Source organism: Populus alba, chromosome 7 (assembly GCF_005239225.2).
Source record: "Populus alba chromosome 7, ASM523922v2, whole genome shotgun sequence".
NCBI classification, from domain to species: Eukaryota; Viridiplantae; Streptophyta; class Magnoliopsida; order Malpighiales; family Salicaceae; genus Populus; species Populus alba.
This window is the reverse complement of record NC_133290.1, coordinates 12,141,880-12,160,814: the sequence shown is the minus strand read 5'-3', so window position 1 is coordinate 12,160,814 and position 18,935 is coordinate 12,141,880. Positions and strand designations below refer to the sequence as shown.

The 18,935-nt window shown below is 32.3% G+C and overlaps 3 protein-coding genes and 1 long non-coding RNA gene across 9 annotated transcripts; 1 reads left to right on the top strand and 3 right to left on the bottom strand.

The window, feature by feature from the left end:
• Window positions 1–2,998: 2,998 nt before the first annotated feature.
• On the top strand, window positions 2,999–5,462 carry LOC118043571 (annexin D2). The gene is made up of 5 exons (XM_035051589.2): window positions 2,999–3,161; window positions 3,899–4,044; window positions 4,234–4,452; window positions 4,637–4,849; window positions 4,983–5,462. Exons 1-5 carry the CDS (start codon window positions 3,086–3,088, stop codon window positions 5,277–5,279), a joined length of 951 nt encoding a protein of 316 aa, XP_034907480.1. The 5' UTR covers window positions 2,999–3,085; the 3' UTR covers window positions 5,280–5,462.
• A 122-nt stretch (window positions 5,463–5,584) lies between these two features.
• On the bottom strand, window positions 5,585–7,947 carry LOC118043572 (uncharacterized). 6 transcript variants are annotated; one of them, XR_004686661.2, is made up of 4 exons: window positions 7,845–7,944; window positions 7,179–7,262; window positions 6,396–6,487; window positions 5,585–6,290 (listed from the first exon to the last, which is right to left on the bottom strand). It is a non-coding gene; the product is annotated as an uncharacterized lncRNA (long non-coding RNA). The 6 variants fall into 6 exon arrangements; XR_004686658.1 differs by lacking the exon at window positions 7,845–7,944 and adding an exon at window positions 7,658–7,838 and having other exon boundaries at window positions 7,179–7,349; XR_004686659.1 differs by lacking the exon at window positions 7,845–7,944 and adding an exon at window positions 7,658–7,838.
• A 2,414-nt stretch (window positions 7,948–10,361) lies between these two features.
• LOC118043570 (uncharacterized) lies at window positions 10,362–13,460 on the bottom strand. Its single transcript, XM_035051588.2, has 5 exons — window positions 13,222–13,460; window positions 13,037–13,110; window positions 11,941–12,064; window positions 11,526–11,840; window positions 10,362–10,803 (listed from the first exon to the last, which is right to left on the bottom strand). Exons 1-5 carry the CDS (start codon window positions 13,336–13,338, stop codon window positions 10,531–10,533), a joined length of 903 nt encoding a protein of 300 aa, XP_034907479.1. The 5' UTR covers window positions 13,339–13,460; the 3' UTR covers window positions 10,362–10,530.
• A 1,562-nt stretch (window positions 13,461–15,022) lies between these two features.
• LOC118043569 (uncharacterized) lies at window positions 15,023–16,193 on the bottom strand. Its single transcript, XM_035051587.2, has one exon. It carries the CDS (start codon window positions 15,771–15,773, stop codon window positions 15,192–15,194), a length of 582 nt encoding a protein of 193 aa, XP_034907478.1. The 5' UTR covers window positions 15,774–16,193; the 3' UTR covers window positions 15,023–15,191.
• Window positions 16,194–18,935: the final 2,742 nt, after the last annotated feature.

Below are 18,935 nucleotides of genomic sequence, written 5' to 3'. Positions count from 1 at the left end.
TTTTATTTATGAAAATATTACTCTACCCTTAAAACCCAAATGATATTATAAATTAACCATTTTAAAATCTCGAATCAACCCCTCTAGTTAAACTTTTGAAAACTTGGATTCAAGGGTGAAGAGTATTATATTGTAGAAAAAAATATTAAATGCTGGTAAAAATCTTAGGTCATAACTAGATAATTGTATGTTTTTTAAGGGTAATATTATCATTTTACTTTGCAAAAAAATAAAAATAATAATCTAAACGCCTCTTAACAATTCTAAAATAACAAATCAACTAAAAAAAATCATTTTATCCCTAAAAAAACATTTTATAAAGAGTTTTTTCAAGACAACCAAGCATTCACTATTATAACCCACTTTATACAATGACACATATACAGTGTATGGTTTTTTAAATTTCTCTATGATATTTTTAGGTTTTGCTAGTTTTTTTTTTGTAAAAAAAAACCTCGAAAACGAGTAGCTAAGGACATAAACGAGGTCGGTGAAGACCTGACACCGCATGGTTTGTTATGTCCCCACCGCCCGGCAATTCTGCCATGCTTACGTCATGGTGGGGTCCACAGGCCCAAATTCAGGACGACAACTGGATAACAGCGTAATGGTGGATAATTTGGGCACTTGTGTTTCACGTTCCGCTTCAAACACAACGAATAATTTTGAATCAGCAGTCCGTACACATAAATATTAGAATGCGTTTGACAACGCGGTGCAATCCGTGTTCTTTTCAAATTTAATTTTTTTTTATTAAAATTGAATGCGTTTTGTATTTTTTAAATTGTTTTAATATACTGATATCAAAAATAATTTTTTAAAAAATAAAAAAAATTATTAGCATGCATTTCAGCACGAAAAGTTATTTAAAAAACAATCACTACTACACTGTCAAACACACTCTAAGAACAATGGTGCCCCTCTGATTCTTGGAGGTTAGTCTAATATATATATATATATATATAATTTTCTCTGTTTTTGTTTTTTTATAATTTGAGTTTTGAAATTAGTTTATGCAATCAATTTATTTTCTTTGATATACTAGACTAATATAAAAGTATATCTTGAAATTATCCGCATAATAAATTTAATCTTGATTGATTTGCAAGCTAATTCTAAATATCCATTGTTATTGAAGATCTAATAATAATAATAATAATAATAATCTATGACCTGTTTAAGCTATAATGGAAATCATCCAGATCAAAATATCTTTTTAAAATATAAATTTACTTGTACAATAAGGAACAATGATGATTTTTTGGAGATTTTTTTTTTAGTATTTTAAGATTAATTTTTGTGGTAATTTCAATCACTAATGATTTCTATTAAATAATCCTCCCACGATATGTATTAGGATTTACTTGGATTGAGTTAAATTTATTTGGATTAACTCAAGTTAACTTATCAAATATCCAACCTAGGTACGACACTTATAACAATGTAAAATGCAATAAAAAAAATATAAAAGTCAATTTTTGATTAATCTAACATTAAATAATGCAATTAAAAATAAAATTTAATTAGAAAACGAGTCGAGTCAACCTAGATTAACCTATCAAACCTTATTAATGAGACCAAGATAACCGGATAGAAAAAAAATTGAAAAAATTATGAAGCTCAATTCTCAATCAATTTAATGTTGAATGATGAAATTGAAAAAAAAATTATAAAAACAACATGAAAAAACTTTCCAAATTAATTGACCAAACTCGTGAATTAAGTTATAAGGTCTGGATAATCTCATAAAAAATAAACCAAAATAAATCAATCCATTATTGAATGATAAAATTAAAAAGAAATAATTTAGAAGAGGGACAAAAAAACCCAAGACAATCAAGCTAACCCACAACCCAGGTTATGAGATCATGATAATATCATAAAAAGCAAAAAATAAAATAAAATGTGAAGCATAATTCTCAATCAACCTAATGTTAATGAATTAAATTGAAAAAAACAAAAAAATATATATCTCAAGTCAACTCGGAATAACTTGCTAAAATCAGATTATGAGATCGGGATAACTTCATAGAAAAAAAAAGACAAAAAGAACATGAAGTTAGATTCTCAATCAACCCAATATTAAAAAATAAAATTATAAATAAATAAATTAAAATAAATTACGAAGTTTAATATCCATTAAATTTAATATTAAAAATCAAAATATTTTATTGTTAATTGTTACAGTAAAATGACAATAATTTTTGCCATGCGTTAATAATATGGTGATAGTCTAACCTACAATGGTGTCCAGACAAATAAAATGAGATAAAGAAAAACCTTTTTATTTTTCTGGGTTATGTGACCAAATGTCTAACCCTCCTTTTTATTGAGTTATTAATATTTCCCACCGAAAAAATACAATACAGTATCACCTGAGGTGATTGGACAAAAGGAATACATCTTGTATTAGACAATAATTTTAGGACGAAATTGCAAGCAGTTTTTTGTTTGGGGTGAAATTGATAAAGAAGTTTTACGTTATTGTACTTGCTAAGAAATAAATTTAATTATTAATAAAAAATAATTTAAATTTTTAAGAACACGACTTAGCCTGTGTTTTCAAACTTAATATAATAAAACGCTTGTTAATTTTTTTTCTATGTTATGTTTTTTTTTTTTTTAAATTTTTTTCCTTGTTAATAATTTTCCAAAGATATTCAGATGCTTTTTAAAAATAATTTTTTTTTATTGTTTAATTAAAATAAACAAACTTATTAATCTCAGTTGATGTTACATTTTGAATCTTTAATTATTTATTTATTTAAAACACATTTACATCATCCAAACTTTTTTTTTTTTTTTTTTTGTAAAAAAAATATAAACCGTTTGCATCCCAAACATATTTTTTACAAGAAAAATATGGACCACATCCTAACGCGTGACATGCCCAATAAAATAATAAAAAGTAAGATATAATCATGGCGGGGATTTCGATTATTTTTTATACCATTACAATTTTTGTATTTTTTTTTTCATTTTCATGCACTATAAAATGAACTCAAAAATCATATCTTCACCCACCGTTTCCGATTCTTGGCAAAAACAAAACACGGAGTGTGAAACAGAGTGAAGAGTGAAAACAATGGCGTCCCTTAAAGTTCCAGCTTCTGTTCCTCCTCCTTATGAGGATGCTGAGCAACTTCATAAAGCTTTTGAAGGTGACCCTTTACATGATGAATCTATCCTTTCTTTTCGTTATTTTTTTTTGTTGAGATTGTTTGTGGATTCCTCTGATGTGCTATTTGATGCTGATCGTAATATAAAGTGACATTCTTTATTAGATAATTTGGCATTCAGTGGTTGAAAACTTGAGCTTCATTCATAATTTCTTGGAGAAATGGTTGGTTTGACTTTGTGAGTCAAACATGATATGAATGGTATTTGATCTTTTAGATGTTTCGTTTGGTGTTTGATCTCTAAGCAGATCTACATTGTTAAGTTACCGTGTCTTGTTCTTGAGAAATAACACAAAAGGCTTTTGAAGGTCGCCTTTTACATCTATTTCTCTTAAAGGATTGATTTCTTGATCCAGTGGCTGGCTTGACTTTCGAGTACATGATGGCAGGGTATTTGATTTTGGAGTTACTTTTTGCTTCGTGTTTGATCTCTATACTGATCTGCATTGTTAAGCTCTTGAGTCGTGATCTGCAGAAATGAGACATGAGTTAGCTATCTAACGTTAATGGTGTTTTGTAAATTATTTGTCTTGATCAGTTTTCAACTAACCAATCATCATTGCAGAACATAAAGGAATCTTTGCAAATTATTTGATGTTGATGTTGTAATCTGGACTTCAAAAAATTGATCTATATCTATTTTTCTATGATGCATCGCCCTGCTGCACTAAATTTATCAACAGTAAGCTGTTTTTTCTTTTCTTCCTCTTCGTTTGCAGGATGGGGTACGAATGAGGGATTGATCATCTCCATCCTGGCTCATAGGAATGCTGCACAACGCAACTTAATTCGAAAGGCTTACGCTGAAGCTTACGGGCAAGATCTCCTTAAAGATTTGGACAAGGAACTTTCTAGTGACTTCGAGGTCAGAGTTCGATGCATCTCATGTTAATTCTAATTAAATGCTATCTTCCTGTGTACCAGGAGTAATTTTATGGCAACCAAGGCTTTTAATGCCTGCCAGATTCCTCTCTATTTTGGAAAAGTATTGCATAGACACTGAGGTTGTTGATACATGTTTTTTTTTTTTGCAAATTTTGTTTACATGAAACAGAGGGCTGTGTTATTATGGACACTGGATCCTGCTGAGCGTGATGCATATTTGGCTAATGAAGCGACGAAGAGGTTCACTTCAAGCAACTGGGTTCTAATGGAAATAGCTTGTTCTAGGTCCTCACATGACCTTTTTAAGGTGAGGCAGGCATATCATGCTCGTTACAAGAAATCCCTCGAGGAAGATGTTGCATACCACACAACTGGAGACTTCCGCAAGGTAATGCCCTGAGCCTCTTAAGTATTTTGCCGGAGAGATTTTAGCCCGTGTACATCACAGGCTAGTTCTAATGAAAAGTTAATCATCTGATGATTGATCTTCTCTTAAACTTTTGATGCTTTGTTAGTAACAACAATTCTGAACTGCTTGGTTCTGTGTTTATTATTATTATTGTTCCGAGCAGCTGCTGGTTCCCCTTGTAAGTGCTTTCCGATACGAGGGAGAAGAGGTGAACACGATTTTGGCAAAATCAGAGGCTAAGATACTCCATGAGAAGATCTCAGCTAAAGCTTATAGTGATGAAGAGATCATCAGGATTCTGACTACAAGGAGCAAGGCACAAGTTAATGCAACACTTAATCACTACAACAACGCATTTGGAAATGCCATCAACAAGGTATTATGATCTGAATCTGAAAATCTATAACATGCCAAAGTTCTGATTTAGCTCGTGCAGTAATATCATCATTTCTAGATGCATTGTAGACATTTGTTTCGCTTTAAATTGACAATGGCAAATCTGTTTGCAGAATTTGAAGGAAGAGGCGGATAACGATTTCCTCAAATTACTGAGAGCAACGATTAAGTGCTTGACCTACCCTGAAAAATACTTTGAGAAGCTTTTGCGGCTGTCCATCAAAAAGCTAGGGACAGATGAAAGGGCTCTTACTAGAGTTGTAACCACCAGGGCTGAGGTTGACATGGAACGCATCAAGGAGGAATATCATCGCCGGAATAGTGTTACTCTTGATCGTGACATTGCTGGAGACACTTCCGGAGATTATGAACGGATGCTTCTTGCCTTGATTGGCCATGGCGATGCTTGATCTATTTCTCGTGGATGCAGAAGAGTTGTGCTTTGTATGAATGTTGTTGTTGTTGTTGTATTGCTTTTGCTAGACATAATCTTCCTGATGTGAGCTATCATCTTTGCCTGTGTTGCTTATATTAAGTATCTCTGAAATGTTTTGTGCATCTTTTCTGGCTTAATAAATCTTTGAAATGTACCAGCTGATCGTTTCATAATGTATCAACATTATTAAAAAGATGATGTTCGAATAAATCCTTTCAAGGGACTTGTTGAATTTTGGCGATGTCTAGGATTACACGAGGAAAAAGAAAGAACTATAAAGTAATACTAGAATTCTTTTTTAGAAAATAAAAGGACAGGTAGATTATCTCACAGGAATATTATGATCACATCACACTAATTATTTAGAAGAATCTCCACCGCATCTATATCAGAAAAGAAACTTAAAATCATTCAGAAAATAGCTATAATCATACACGAAATGGAGTTATGCTACCAACTGGAGGATGTAACAGCTGAGATCTGAACTCCCAAGTGTTTTCTGAAGAACTCGCTTACTTTTGCACCAACTCACTACGCCTCCTCACTGCTGTGTTGTCTATCTACATTAGCAGCTTGCAAGCTGCTGGAAAGTCGAAGGATGCACTTGGTTTTTCCAAAACTCTGTGTGTGTGATCGTTCGGAAATCATCAGGGCTTTATGCATGGTTTGAGTGGCAAAAAGAAACTTAACCTGTTAAGAATTCTAACTTGAAACACCACAGAACTAATGTCAATAGGAGAAAACACTAACATCACTCAATACCCATGTCATTAATTTAATATGAAGTATGATCCATTGATATAGAAAAGAAGAAGAATTAAAGAGATACGATGCGCCTGAAAAGTACTTCATCTTCACCATCACCATCACCTTGTTGGACAGAATTTGACACATGGTAATTGTAACTTCCCACCCATGCAAAATGATGGAGCCATGCTCTGATTCTATATAATCACCTTCTAACCTCTCCTCAAATCTTTTATCACTACAATTAAGGAACCATAATGCCTCAGCTAATTCGCAAAGCTATGTATCTACAATCCAAAGCATTTCGTGCACGCAAAAATGAAGAAGTGTATGGGAAAAAGACCTGAACTGATGCGGTAGTGCAGAATAGGGGAAACTGGCCTTCGAACTGGAGGGACTAAGAGGCCCATGTTCTTCCTAAACAAAAAGTTGGTCCTAATGCAAATCCAACAAAAGGTAAAACCATAAGCAAGCATGCCAAACTTTTCAGGGGGGAAAAACAAGAAAGGTATTTGATCAAACACAAAAAGGCATAAAATTCATGGAACCTAAGGAAAGTGAATGATAGGGAGAGAAAAAAAGTTAGGGTAAGAAAATTAAAGATTGGGTCACGGGAAAAAGGATGACAAAAAAAAAAAAAAAGCTTTAGAACTGCAGAAGAAAGATTTGAAAAGCACGCTGCAAAAACAGCAAGGAAATATAAGAGAGTTGAGAAAATAGAAGAGAAGACCTCTTAACAACAAACTAAGATGAAGACCAAGATGAAGATACGATCTGGAATCAGCAATGTCATGCAAGGCAAAAAATACCAACCACTGTTCTTCTGCATCAAAAGTTACTTGAACAACCTACCACAAAATTGTTCCTTTAATGAACTGTTGCATGGTAACTTTAAAATAAATAGCCAAACACCAGAAAGATTATTAAAAATCCTTGCAGGTTAACAAAAAGTAAAGTTAACACCTTATCTTCTATCTTTCCTTGGATTTCCAATCATATTCTTTGAGACTCCATGACCCTCCTTCATCATATTCTCCAGGATAACATGATTAGGAGTGAGATCTCTTAATGCTAGAAGACCCAAATCTATATGTTTGAAAATATTTGTAACAAAATGATTACTTACAAAGTGAGGTTACAAATCGTTGACGTCCCAAATTGAAGAGGGAGAATTCTAAAATTACATCACCTCCTAAACCACCATGTCAACCTACATAAGTAAGTCCAGACATGAACAAAAAAGTACTTCTATAAGCACCATCTCTTGAGTTTCACGTGATATATCTCCTCTGGTGTTCTGTTGGGTGAGAGATTAATATTAAACTAATGAGAAGAAAATCTTGCAGATGATATAGTCAAAAGCCAACATTCCATAATGAGAAACAAAACACAGAAATACTGCAGAGAACTTGACAAAATTAAACAAAAGTGAGAGCATAGTAGGTAATTATTACAGCGGAATAATTCTATAATAAGAAAAGTGCGCAAACAATATGAAATGATGCCAGTCCGTGCAAAGTAGAAAAAGAAATTACATTGTCGATCGACGACTAAAAACAGGAAAGAATCAGAAAACAGTAAGCAAGAAAAGGCAAGCTGGTAAACCTATTATTGTGAGAGTTGTTGCAGAGGTCAAGGATGCTACAATTCATTCATGATAGTAGTGCCCAGCAACCAAGATTTCAACAGTTAGTGAATAAAGGCTATCTATCGCTGGTAATGTTGCCAATCATTACTGAGATATGCTCATAGCAAAATATATAAACTTGTAATTTTAAAAAGGTTAACAAACCTGGACCATTGATGGATTAGGCCCTCACAGATAAAATATGAACAGCATGCCCGACCTTCACAGAATATTCAAACAAAGGATTATAACATATAGGAGATTGTACCACACAGCGTCGAGATTGTGTGACCAAGCTAATATATATATATATATATAAGTTAGTGTTCAGTTATTGACCCAAATCACAATAAATTTTTGAATGAACGAAAAACATTTTAAGTGAAGGGAACAAACTGAAAAATAACTTCTATGATGTTAAATCCATGATGAGACCCCTAAGTCTTAGATACTAAAAAATTGACATGTATTCAAACTTCTACATGTCGTATTACCTTGAAAATATAAAGTTGATCGAGTATAGAACATATTCGCATACTCGTTCAACACTTAAACCCAAAATTGACAGAAAAAAGACTCTTGTCGCACATAAAACACTTAAATATTTCTCAGTCATATTTAGATTGCAAAGGTTATTTATGTCACCAAAAACAGTTAATCATATAACATGACATCATTCACATGATGCAGTGGATAGAATGATGATGCATCCTTCTAATGATGGAGTTTGAAAACATTTTAATATGGTGCATCTTTGATATTCAATGAAAACAAGGAATGTGTGTTTTGGGTTATATACATATAGATCCAATCTATTCAAGTCATTTGTTAATCTTTATTTGTTTTAGCCAGTAATACTCATGATTTACAACTTACCACTGAAAATGTTAATAAGGTTGAAGTTCATAATTTTATTTACGATCATACTCAGTCCTAATAATCTGAGTTGAAATATAAATATTTGTCTTCATTCATTAATAATTTTAGTTTGTTTTTTAAAACTTTGCATATGTAATTTTTGTAATTAACCTTTTTTTAAGATTGATTTTATACATCCGATTATGTGAATCTTATTAAAATTAAACAAACAAATTTATATGATATATCTAATGCGCTCAACCACATTTTGAAATGATTCCAAATTATTTTCTATTTTGTAAATATTCAATGTTTAAAAAGAATTAAAAAGATCTTGATTTAAAAGTTATTTATAAATATTTTTGAAAGTAAATTCAATTTTTACTAGCACATGTGAAAAAAAATTTAGCTCAAAAAACTAAAATTTAAAAACAAAATTAAAGAAATTTTGTTGTCAGTAGTCATACCAAATAAGGTGATAATATTATCCAAAATATGATAGTTTAAGAGCAAAATTAATCAAATTGATAGTACAAACAAAGGTTGTCAAAAAAATATTTTTAACGCGGCATGAAAAATGCAATATAAACTCAGATCATAAAATCATAAGAAATTTTTTTTTCATACATAGTTCAAATATATTAAAATACAAGGTGCAAATAAAAACTCGTACATAATTTACCTTAAAATAAATGATTCAAATAAAAATTTATACGTAGTTTAAGTAATTTAAAAATACTATACAATTATTTTATTCATGTCCATAAATTTTTATTAACTAACAATTACTAAACTTAAAACAAACAATATACTAGTTTGCTAAAGTGGTTACGCCTAGCTCATAAAATTGCAAGGAACAAGAACTGCAATAACTTTGATCTAAAGCTTGAATTGTGTGCAAGGAACAAGAATTGTGTATTGTTTTTCACTTCATACATAATTGTCTAAAGAAAAATTAACGAGCAACAATCCAATTCTAACCATAGTTAGATTGCATATTAAGAAAGGTGGGTGGGATGAAGAAAATATTGTGCAATGGCCAATATATAGCATTGTCTTCACCTTTTTAGGCATTCATTTCTTACTGCCATTTCTTGAAAAATAAATACTTGAATAGACAAGTATATTACTCGAAAGAAATTCATAAATTAAAAAGAAAACAAAAAAAAAAGAACAATAATGTAAAATGATCCTTAGCCAGTGCACGATAGGAATAAAAAAAATAAACAGAACTACAGAATAACTTATAATTGTTGGTGGAGAGAATGCCACTGTCTAGAACTCACATTGGCTGGGGAAGAGGACGCAAATGACAATGAAAAAAAGGAAGAGAAGGTTGTTGGTGGTAGTTGATTGTTGAACGAGTGAGAGAAAGAAATTAAAAGAGGCTAGGGTAAATGTTGTATGGGTGGCTGGCATTGATGTGGAGGGCTGGAGATAAAAATTTGGTGTTGTATATATAGTTTAGTTTAAATAGTAATATCAATTTTAAAAATTTTTAGTCCAATTTTAACAATTTTCAAGTTTTTGAAGTGATTTTACACATTTAACATTAATAACATGTGTTGATTCGTAAAATCATATAATTTTACAAATATACTCATAATTTTAAAAACCTTGGTACAAACCTCATGCGGCACAACCTAAAATTTCAAGGGCGAAAAAGAAATCCAATAAACCATTTCGATTTATAGAACAATCTTACCCTGCCGAGCTTGGCTTCTTCAGCTACAATTATAATTTGGATGTGAGCTTCGTTTTTATTTGAGATTTTAGTCATTTAGCATGGTCTTGAAGTAAAACAAAGTTAGAGACAGAACAAGATTGAAAGCATTCAATCAGCCATCCAACCAGCTCTTTAATCTAAACGTTAAAAGGTATTATACTGATTCTATACCCCAAAAGGGCATTTCACCAGTCAGAACAAAGCACTCACATAGGGATAACATATAGATCAACATTCCTCTCGTCATGCAGCTAGATTGCAGCTAGATTATACTAATGCAATGCTGCTCTGACCACCAGGGGGCTGGCGAACACCACCAAGATAATCTCTGGATGCAGCCTTTCCATCAGAAAAGATACCACTGCCGCTCATTTCTCTCAGTTTTGCCGTGCTTAGAGGTTTTTCAGCAGATCCAGGAGGAACATCTCCCTTGAAAATACCATTGCCTGTCAGCTCATTAAACTTCTGGTTGTGTATTTTCCTTGATGTCTTCATGACTGGTTCTTCACCAAATAGGATATTGCTCTGGCCTCCAGCAGGCTTTAAAAATCACAGACAAAATTCAGTTGGGATTAAATAGCCAAAATTAAAGATCATTGCACGGTCACTGAGCCGTCATGACAGTTTCGACAAGCACGTGCATCAAGGCAACCAAAGTTGGATTTTGCAATTACCAATAAAAACCACCGATAGGAAACCCTGGTCAGTAGGATAAGAATTACAATGCAAATGTGCTTTCTAACATGGTGTTTGAAGATGGCATGGACACTGGAGATGGATATGTTCATATTTATGGATTAAAAGAAGAGCATGTTCATGTTATATTGGTCAACAGAACAGAAGTGTAGAAAGGAGATAAAAAAGCAACCTAGCATCAACAAGATTTTGTGACAGAACAAAAACTCTAGAAATGGCAAAGTTCAGAAACCTTCTATGATATAAGAACATTAAAAGGATGCATGATAAGGAAACATGTCTAAACATTGTAGGAGCCTATTGCAGCATTTAACAAGCTTGAAAGAATTGAGCTGCACCTACATTAACATTTTGCATTTTAGTGGTCCCTTTTGAACTGACACGTGATAGGAAGTGCTCAGTCACTGTTCCTTTTTCACAACTCAACATTTTGCTCAAACACCCCAGATGGTTGTGTAGAACACAACAGCATGAAACTAACTGTAACTTCCTAGTAGAATAGATATTGATCCATAAATAATCAAATATAAGAAAGGATTTATCAAACACATGAAGAAGACACTCACATTTGAAACCTTGACAGATGTGCGAATGTTTCGAGGTGCAGGTTCCCCGATGTTTTTGTTTTCTTTTGTTTCCATGGAGCGTGCAGCGGCCAGTGAACGGGGAGCAATTTCAGAAGGGGGAGCAAAAATGTCATGCCCACTGATCTCCTTGAATTTAGCATTTGATATTAGCTTTTGGCTCTTCATGTCAAAATCATTTTGCAACGTCCCACTTAACTCGCGCTGCTTTGCCACTTCTGGGACAGAGGTAGGCTTCTTAGGGGAGATGCTCTCCTCAGCACTAAATGATATTTGGCTTATTCCAGTCACTGCTTGCTGAAAATCCAACAGTTGCAAATACCAAAGGAGAATAGCCATCAAGAATAACATTCGATATAAAAGTGATTATAAATGGTGATGATGACCAAATAAGTACCTGATAAACACGCACTGTAGTTTTGTTATTAGCATTAGCATCACCAGATTCAGATGTGCCATCTTGACCATTAAATATGCCACTGCCAGTCATCTCCTTTAATTTATACCCCGAACAAGGCTTTCTACAGAGTGAAAGGGAATGATTCAGATGGCTAAGAGCAAGCATGCATGAACAACCAACTTGATTTATGAAATAACCCTTATTTGCAAAGTTCAAAAGTTGCTAAGCTGGGAACCCATTAGAAGCAAGGAAAAATTGATTGTGTTTTATATCTCTGTATGGGAAGTGGGGTGTTAGTTTACTCGGAAGTCAAAACTACATTGTCCAAATTCCTTCCAAAAGACAGGCCAATCTACCTTTCTAAAACAACAAGACGATGCCAATCAATAAAAGATGTTAATTTGCCAACGCACAAGTAAAATCAATGCACTTATTTAGCATTCAATTAAAACAAGTAAAAGATCAAATCTTTGTTTTGAAGAATTATCAAAACCTCAAAAGTTAATTAATTTTAACAACAGGGAGTTCCAAATCTAACCATCTATCAACTTCGTCACCAATCTATAATCCCTCTACATCATATTGAAGAACCACCATCCTAAATATTACAGAGTCTATGCTGCAAATTATCTGAGCCCTTCGTGATCTGGCACAAAGAAATTAACTATAACTTCCTATCAGAAGTAAACATACTAACCATTTTCTTTTCTTTTTAAAGAGAAAAAAAAAGAGAGGCAAAAACAGTTTTATTTTCAAGAAATTAAATCACCTGCCATATTTGTTGTCACATTAACTCTCTTTACAATAAGAGACTACTCCTATTTCATTTCATTAATGAAGTTACCATTCATGAATTCAAAAACCCATCAATCAATTTTTTCTTTTCTTTTTTGCAAAACTTCAAATCTACTTGTGAAAATCATTAACAGCCATGAAACAGAAAATGCAGCTACAGATCTGATTCCCAATAGAAAAAAGGGGGGGAAACACAAATCTTGACAAAATATTCTATACTTAATAAAACAGAAACCTTAAAAAATCATAAAACTTGAAAGACACAAAAATCAATAGATAGTAAAGGGGGGATCTTTACTTCTTCATGAGACTCTCTGCTTCTTCTTGAGAGACCTGACCTCCAAACAGCACTTTACTGATTTTATCAGAAGGCTGGGAAATAATGCATCAAAAGATCAGATAGAAAATAAGAAGAAAAAATGAGTATTTTATATAATAATGATAATAAAATAAGTCAAACTTAAAAAGGTGTGTGGTAGTAACCTGGTGAGGGCGGTGGGAGGAGGCGGAGGGAGGAGAGGCCGAGGGAGGACCTTCCTTCCACGTCAGCAGATCGGCGGTGGAAGTGTGTGGCTTCCTCACGGCTACATTCCTCTCCATTTCTTGTTGTCTTTGCTTTTTTGAAAATCTCTAGGCTACGGTCAGTGATGGTGCATGTGTTTGTTTGTTTTCCGTTTGACAGGTATTTAAGAGATAGACAGATGTAGAATTCAAATTTGATTTTTTTTTTCTTTAGTTTCTTTTTCAAATTTGAAGTCATCTCTCATTTTTTAGAGGAAGAGTATATATCCCTGGAGTTTTCAGATTCTTACACTTTAGTACTTATTGTTTAAAAGCTTTTCAGTGTCAGCCTTTAATTTCAAATTTGGTGTAATGCCAGTGGTCTAATCAAATTGCTAGAGTGTGTGTATTTTAAATTAATTTTCTTTTCACCTTGAGCTGCTCTTTTAAATTATAATTTTAAATAGATTAGATATGTTGAAATTAAAAATAATTTTTTTTAAAAAAATTGTTGTGAAACATTTTAAAATAAAAAAATATTTAAAAAAAAATCACTATTATAATCTCAAACACTATCTTCACCTAACAATGAAAAAAGATGCTATTTTTTTCAAAATATAAACTAATAATAAGTGTTAATTTTAGCAAATTGGTTAATGGAAGGGGTGATCATTTTAAGTTTGATTCAGTTTATATATATATATATATATATATAAAATAATTATATTGAATATTTTTTTAAAAAACCAAAACCAAATCGATCAATTTTGATTCGGTTCAGTTTGGTTTTTTAGATAAAAACTGGATTAAACTGGTTTGATTTGGTTTTTTCCCTGTTTTTTTTTCGGTTTAAGTTTAGTTCGGTTTTTTTTTTTCTGTTTTAGGATTATAAAACCGAACTGGTTAGTTTTTTTTTTTAATTTTAATCGAGTTTTTTTTATGATTTGATTTTTTTTATTTTTTAGTTTAATTGGTTTTTCAGTTTTTTTTAATAAGGGGATAGACTAGTAGTTTAATTACAGAGAAAGAAAATAAAAATAAATTTAGATAATCCATGCATGGCTTTGCACATGCCTCCGTCTGCACATAGAATTTATGGAACAAAGGTATGCAATGATAATTTCATTAGTTGGTTCATTGAGTGGATGCAAAGAATAAAGTTATTTTCAGGACATTTCCAGATCAGATGTTCGTTGATGGAATTTTATTTTATTTTTTTCTCAATGGATCGCTTCATGTTTTGACGGGTATAAATATTGCTTGAGAAATTAGTTTTGACTGGTATTAAATTGCATAATATTTAAGGTTTTTTAATTGAAATTGAGTTTAAAATTTAACCAGTAGCAAGTATTTTAAATTAGATTAGAATTGTCTAAGGTTTTCTTGTTTTTTTTTAGTTGATGTTTTCTGATTTTTTATAAAGTTTTACTCTATCTGTTTTTATTAATTTCTCTCAATTAGGTTACCATCATGTTGTTTAATAATTTATATAGGCTTAGATGTAATTTTTTTTATTTTTTTTCTTATTAGTTTATTTATTATTATTTAATCTAGTATTTGAACCAAATAACTCGAAACGTGCATCAAAAAAATATTTGCTAGATGAAGTGCGAGTAATGTATCTATTATGTGTTAGTTATATTTTTTTATTAATTTATTTATTGTTATTATTTTTTATATATTTTTTAAATTACCATTTAAATCAACAACTTCGAAGTTAATTTTTTTTGTAATCTAATACCTTTTATACATTATTTTTTTTTTGCTTAGCTCGTGGAAGTGATTTGGAAAACAAACCCTTGTTTTGAAGAGTCCAATAAATTAATTTCAACCTTGATCGTGCATATACACACTCATGACTAGTTGACTACCTTTACAAAATTTCCACACGCCAAAAAGAAATCTTCAAACCAAAGTAGCAAGTGGGTTCTTGATTCGCCAATCCTCGGTGTTTATAGTGCTTCCAGAGCAGCCACGAGGACAAAGATATCATAATCTTCGCATCTGCACCCACTGTCCTTGCAACAACCACATTCATCCCACCTCTTCAACCTCCCGTTTCTCTTTTTCTTCACCTCCATCTCTGCCATTGCTGGAACTCTAACTCTCATGGCTATTTGCACTGCAGGAGGCTTGACATCATCAGGAACACTGCCCTTCTTTGGGATCATCGTAACCCACCTTTCCATTTCTAGCTTTGGTGACTCGACAACTGTTTTCCATGGAACCTCAGCTCTGCCTAGGAGTTGTGACCCTCCTATTCTACCAAGGATTGCATTTGTGCTTCTCCATCTGAGCTCGAAAACTACAGTTTGTTGCTTGAGGTTGTTGATGGAGTCTTCAGTGCCTGAACACTCCAATGAGAAGGACTCGTTCCAAAAGAGGTTGGCCTTTGCGGAGATTTCTCGGCTGTTCAGTTGGATTCTTTTGCTGTTTCCCGTAGAGAGATAGTATCTAACAAAAAGGCTCCCATGGGACTTGAATTCTACGTTCTTTGCCTGCAGAATTTCTATTTCACAGCTAAGACAAGTCATGATGAGACCTTGAGTAGCAGCTAGCTAGCACCCGTGTAGAGAGAGAGAGAGAGAGAGAGAGAGAGAGAGAGATGGAAAGACTGGTTTTCTTGAGAAGAGAAGCTCTTGGTTTGTTTGGTGAAGACAAGCTATGGATAATGGAGTTGTATATATAGGAGCATGCAAGGCCAAGGATATTGGTGGGAAGGTGGCGTTTGCTTTTGAGGAAGCTGCTTCTATCTGCCAAAAAAGAAGGTGCAAGTTGTGGAGAAAATCACCCACAAAATCTTAGCAGCAATGCAAGGGAAATTTAATAATACCATGAAATAAAGAGGGAATCAAATGAGATAGTGGGGGAGATTTTATTTTACTAAAATAAGCTCTTATGATGGATATCTTGATTTTGCTCTTTCAAGTTGCCAACAGTCGACAGCACGTAGTTTTTGCGATTAATGAGAATTGAGAAACCTTGGGGGGTTCAAGATTCTGTATGATTCGCATGGGAGTCGTTTTGATCCTTCTTTTTGGTTTAGAATTTAAAGTATTGCTATTCAAATCTAAGTTTGTCGTATCTGACCTTCTTAGGCCACAAGCACCCTCCCTGAATTCAAATCCAAATTTCCATTTCAAGTGAAGAATTTTGATTCCTAGTTGTTTGTTAAAGATGATAAATTGAAAAATATAATATATGATAAATTAGAATTAAAGAACTAATTTAAAATAAATAAAAATATTATACAAGGACAAAGAATAAAAATTATAAATTAAAAGAATAAAAATAAAAGTTAAAATAACAATAACAAAGAGAATCATCCTGTAATTTTTAATGAAAAAAAAAGAGAAATAAAAATAAGAAATTAACTTGTTATTGTTAACATGTGTCCCACCAATAAAAAAAATACATGGTAGCACTTCTAGTGTCACTGTGGAAGGGCATTTTATGCCCTTAGAAGGAGCCATATGCACCTTCCAAAGTATGTATGGGCACCTCCTGCTTGCAAGAATATGTACTATTCATGCTAACAGTTTTTTCAATTTAATTAATATTTAATCATTGTTAAAAGATTAAAATACCTTTTTATGAACCCGATAATCATAAAAAGCTCATAAAAGCATCGTTTACATTTTTTTTATTTCAAAGGTTTGTATTTTAAAAAATTAAAAGATAAAAATATCCTTTTTAGCTTGTTTTAAAAATTCTAACTTGGAGAGTAAGTAGATTATTTTACTGTGCTAAAAAAATTAAAAAGATAGTTATACTCTTATATATTTCTCTTATCCAGTTTTAGAAATTCAATTCTTGAAGGGTAAATAGATTATTTCATATGTATATTGAAAATACCTTTAGCTTTAGCCCTTTTTTTATTATAATGTTTTTTTATCCTCTTTTCTTTTTTGGATTACAATGTATTTTATCCTTCTACCGTACACAAGTGTTCATTTTCATCAAATCACAAGCTTCTCCTCCTCCTCTTGGATTAAATTGACATTTACAAGTTACCTTTAAATGCAAAATTAAGCAAACTATGCACAAAAAAGGAAGTATCAAGATTTATCAACACATCAAAAACAGTGCCGTTTGAACTAGGGGGTGGATTTTGGACCATTGAGACAAATACCCATCAAGAGAATTGCTTTCTCGACACTTGTTGGCGATCTTTGAACCTATGAACAAAATCTTCTATCAAGCCAATCGGATAAGAAGACAGCGAAGTGATGCCACTTTACAACTCAGAAGGTCCACTGAAAAAGATTGCATCTCTTGGAGATCCCCAGAGGATACCCACCTTATCTCCATTACTGTCAAGAACCCTGAATTCTTCTCTTTACCCTAACTAAATAACATTAAACAAAGCTCGATTCAGTGACGAACAAGATTCCTTTGTGATTAACACCTTCGCATCACAACAATGCCCTGAGCTTGTTTATTGCCAACCCGATCAAGAAAGATGAAGAAAGAATCCCCTTGTGATGTTTATCAGCTCGGTACTAATTCCTTGGCTGATAATAACCCTGGACTGCCACACGCTTAGTGCCTAATGATCCTCATGATTATTATTTTATCACATAGATAAGCAAGTATGAATATGATAGTTTTTGCTGCTTGTCAACATTACTCGCTAAATTGTACTCTCTTCTGTTTCTCTGCAAATCTTGGGGAGTAAAAGAGCATCTCCAACGAGAAAGCCAGATGAAAAGCTAAATGTTAAAAAATATATTTTTAGCTTTTATTTTTTTATTTTTTCACTCCAATGCATAAACCAAAGAGATAGTTATTTTAGCTATTTGTTCAATGATGAGCCATTTCTATATTTCCCTGTAGAAATGACAAAAACAAATGATTGTTGGCCAACGGCTCTTTTTATAGCCGTTGGTCAACAACTCTTTTTTTTTTTTCTTTAAATACAGGAGGAAAGAACTTGTAGATTTTAAAATTTTATATTGTGTCCTACCCTTCTCTTAAATTTAGAAAAACAAGAATCAATTATTTTTTGGTTAATTAATAACATCGGATGTGTTAATTAGCTGAGATTAAGTTAATTCATGTGTGTGGTATGTAGTTTATGAAACTATTGTGTGAAGGGGAGGGAGAGACAACTCTGGACAGACTTGTCTCCTGATTTTCGGTGAGATTTCGAGTAGGAAGATAAGGGAATTAGGATTAGATTCCTTTATAGAAATTATATATTTGAATGTTAGCTAACCAAGAAAACTGGTATTGCTCAATTTGAAGATGTAGAACTCCAGTTATGGGTTACCAACCAAGACTGAGTTATGACTGATTATGCAGGGCAGTAGAACTAATTAGTTGATGAGCAATTTTGACTATCTTGAAAACAGAGCTGGGTTTTCTTTCCTTCAGAGAATTGGTAGCTTCATGTCTTAACTTTCTAATGAGATCAATCTCACTTAAAATGGAGTTTTAGAACTTTAGATACAGTTAAAAATCTAATGAGTGTTCAGACAGTAACAGTTGAAAATTAAACAATAACAGTTCAAAATCAAACAGTAACAATTTAAAGTTATACAATAACAATAGACTTTCACATGAATATTATAGATAAGAATATAAAAAAATTGAGTCATACGAACACTTACACATTAAGATACTAACTCTGAAAATTTTACATAATTACTTTTATAAATTACTCATATTAATTATATAATTAATAACATCATAAT

Bases quoted from the DNA above. Each gene is read 5' to 3' on its own strand.
- LOC118043571 (XM_035051589.2), top strand. From the start codon at position 3,086: ATGGCGTCCCTTAAAGTTCCAGCTTCTGTTCCTCCTCCTTATGAGGAT. The intron at 4,045-4,233 runs GTCAGAGTTCGA...TACATGAAACAG, and splicing joins AACTTTCTAGTGACTTCGAG to AGGGCTGTGTTATTATGGAC. The intron at 4,453-4,636 runs GTAATGCCCTGA...TGTTCCGAGCAG, and splicing joins CAACTGGAGACTTCCGCAAG to CTGCTGGTTCCCCTTGTAAG.
- LOC118043570 (XM_035051588.2), bottom strand. From the start codon at position 13,338: ATGGAGAGGAATGTAGCCGTGAGGAAGCCACACACTTCCACCGCCGAT. The intron at 13,111-13,221 runs GTTACTACCACA...ATTATTTCCCAG, and splicing joins CCTCCCACCGCCCTCACCAG to CCTTCTGATAAAATCAGTAA. The intron at 12,065-13,036 runs GTAAAGATCCCC...TTCACTCTGTAG, and splicing joins GCAGAGAGTCTCATGAAGAA to AAAGCCTTGTTCGGGGTATA.
- LOC118043569 (XM_035051587.2), bottom strand. From the start codon at position 15,773: ATGACTTGTCTTAGCTGTGAAATAGAAATTCTGCAGGCAAAGAACGTA.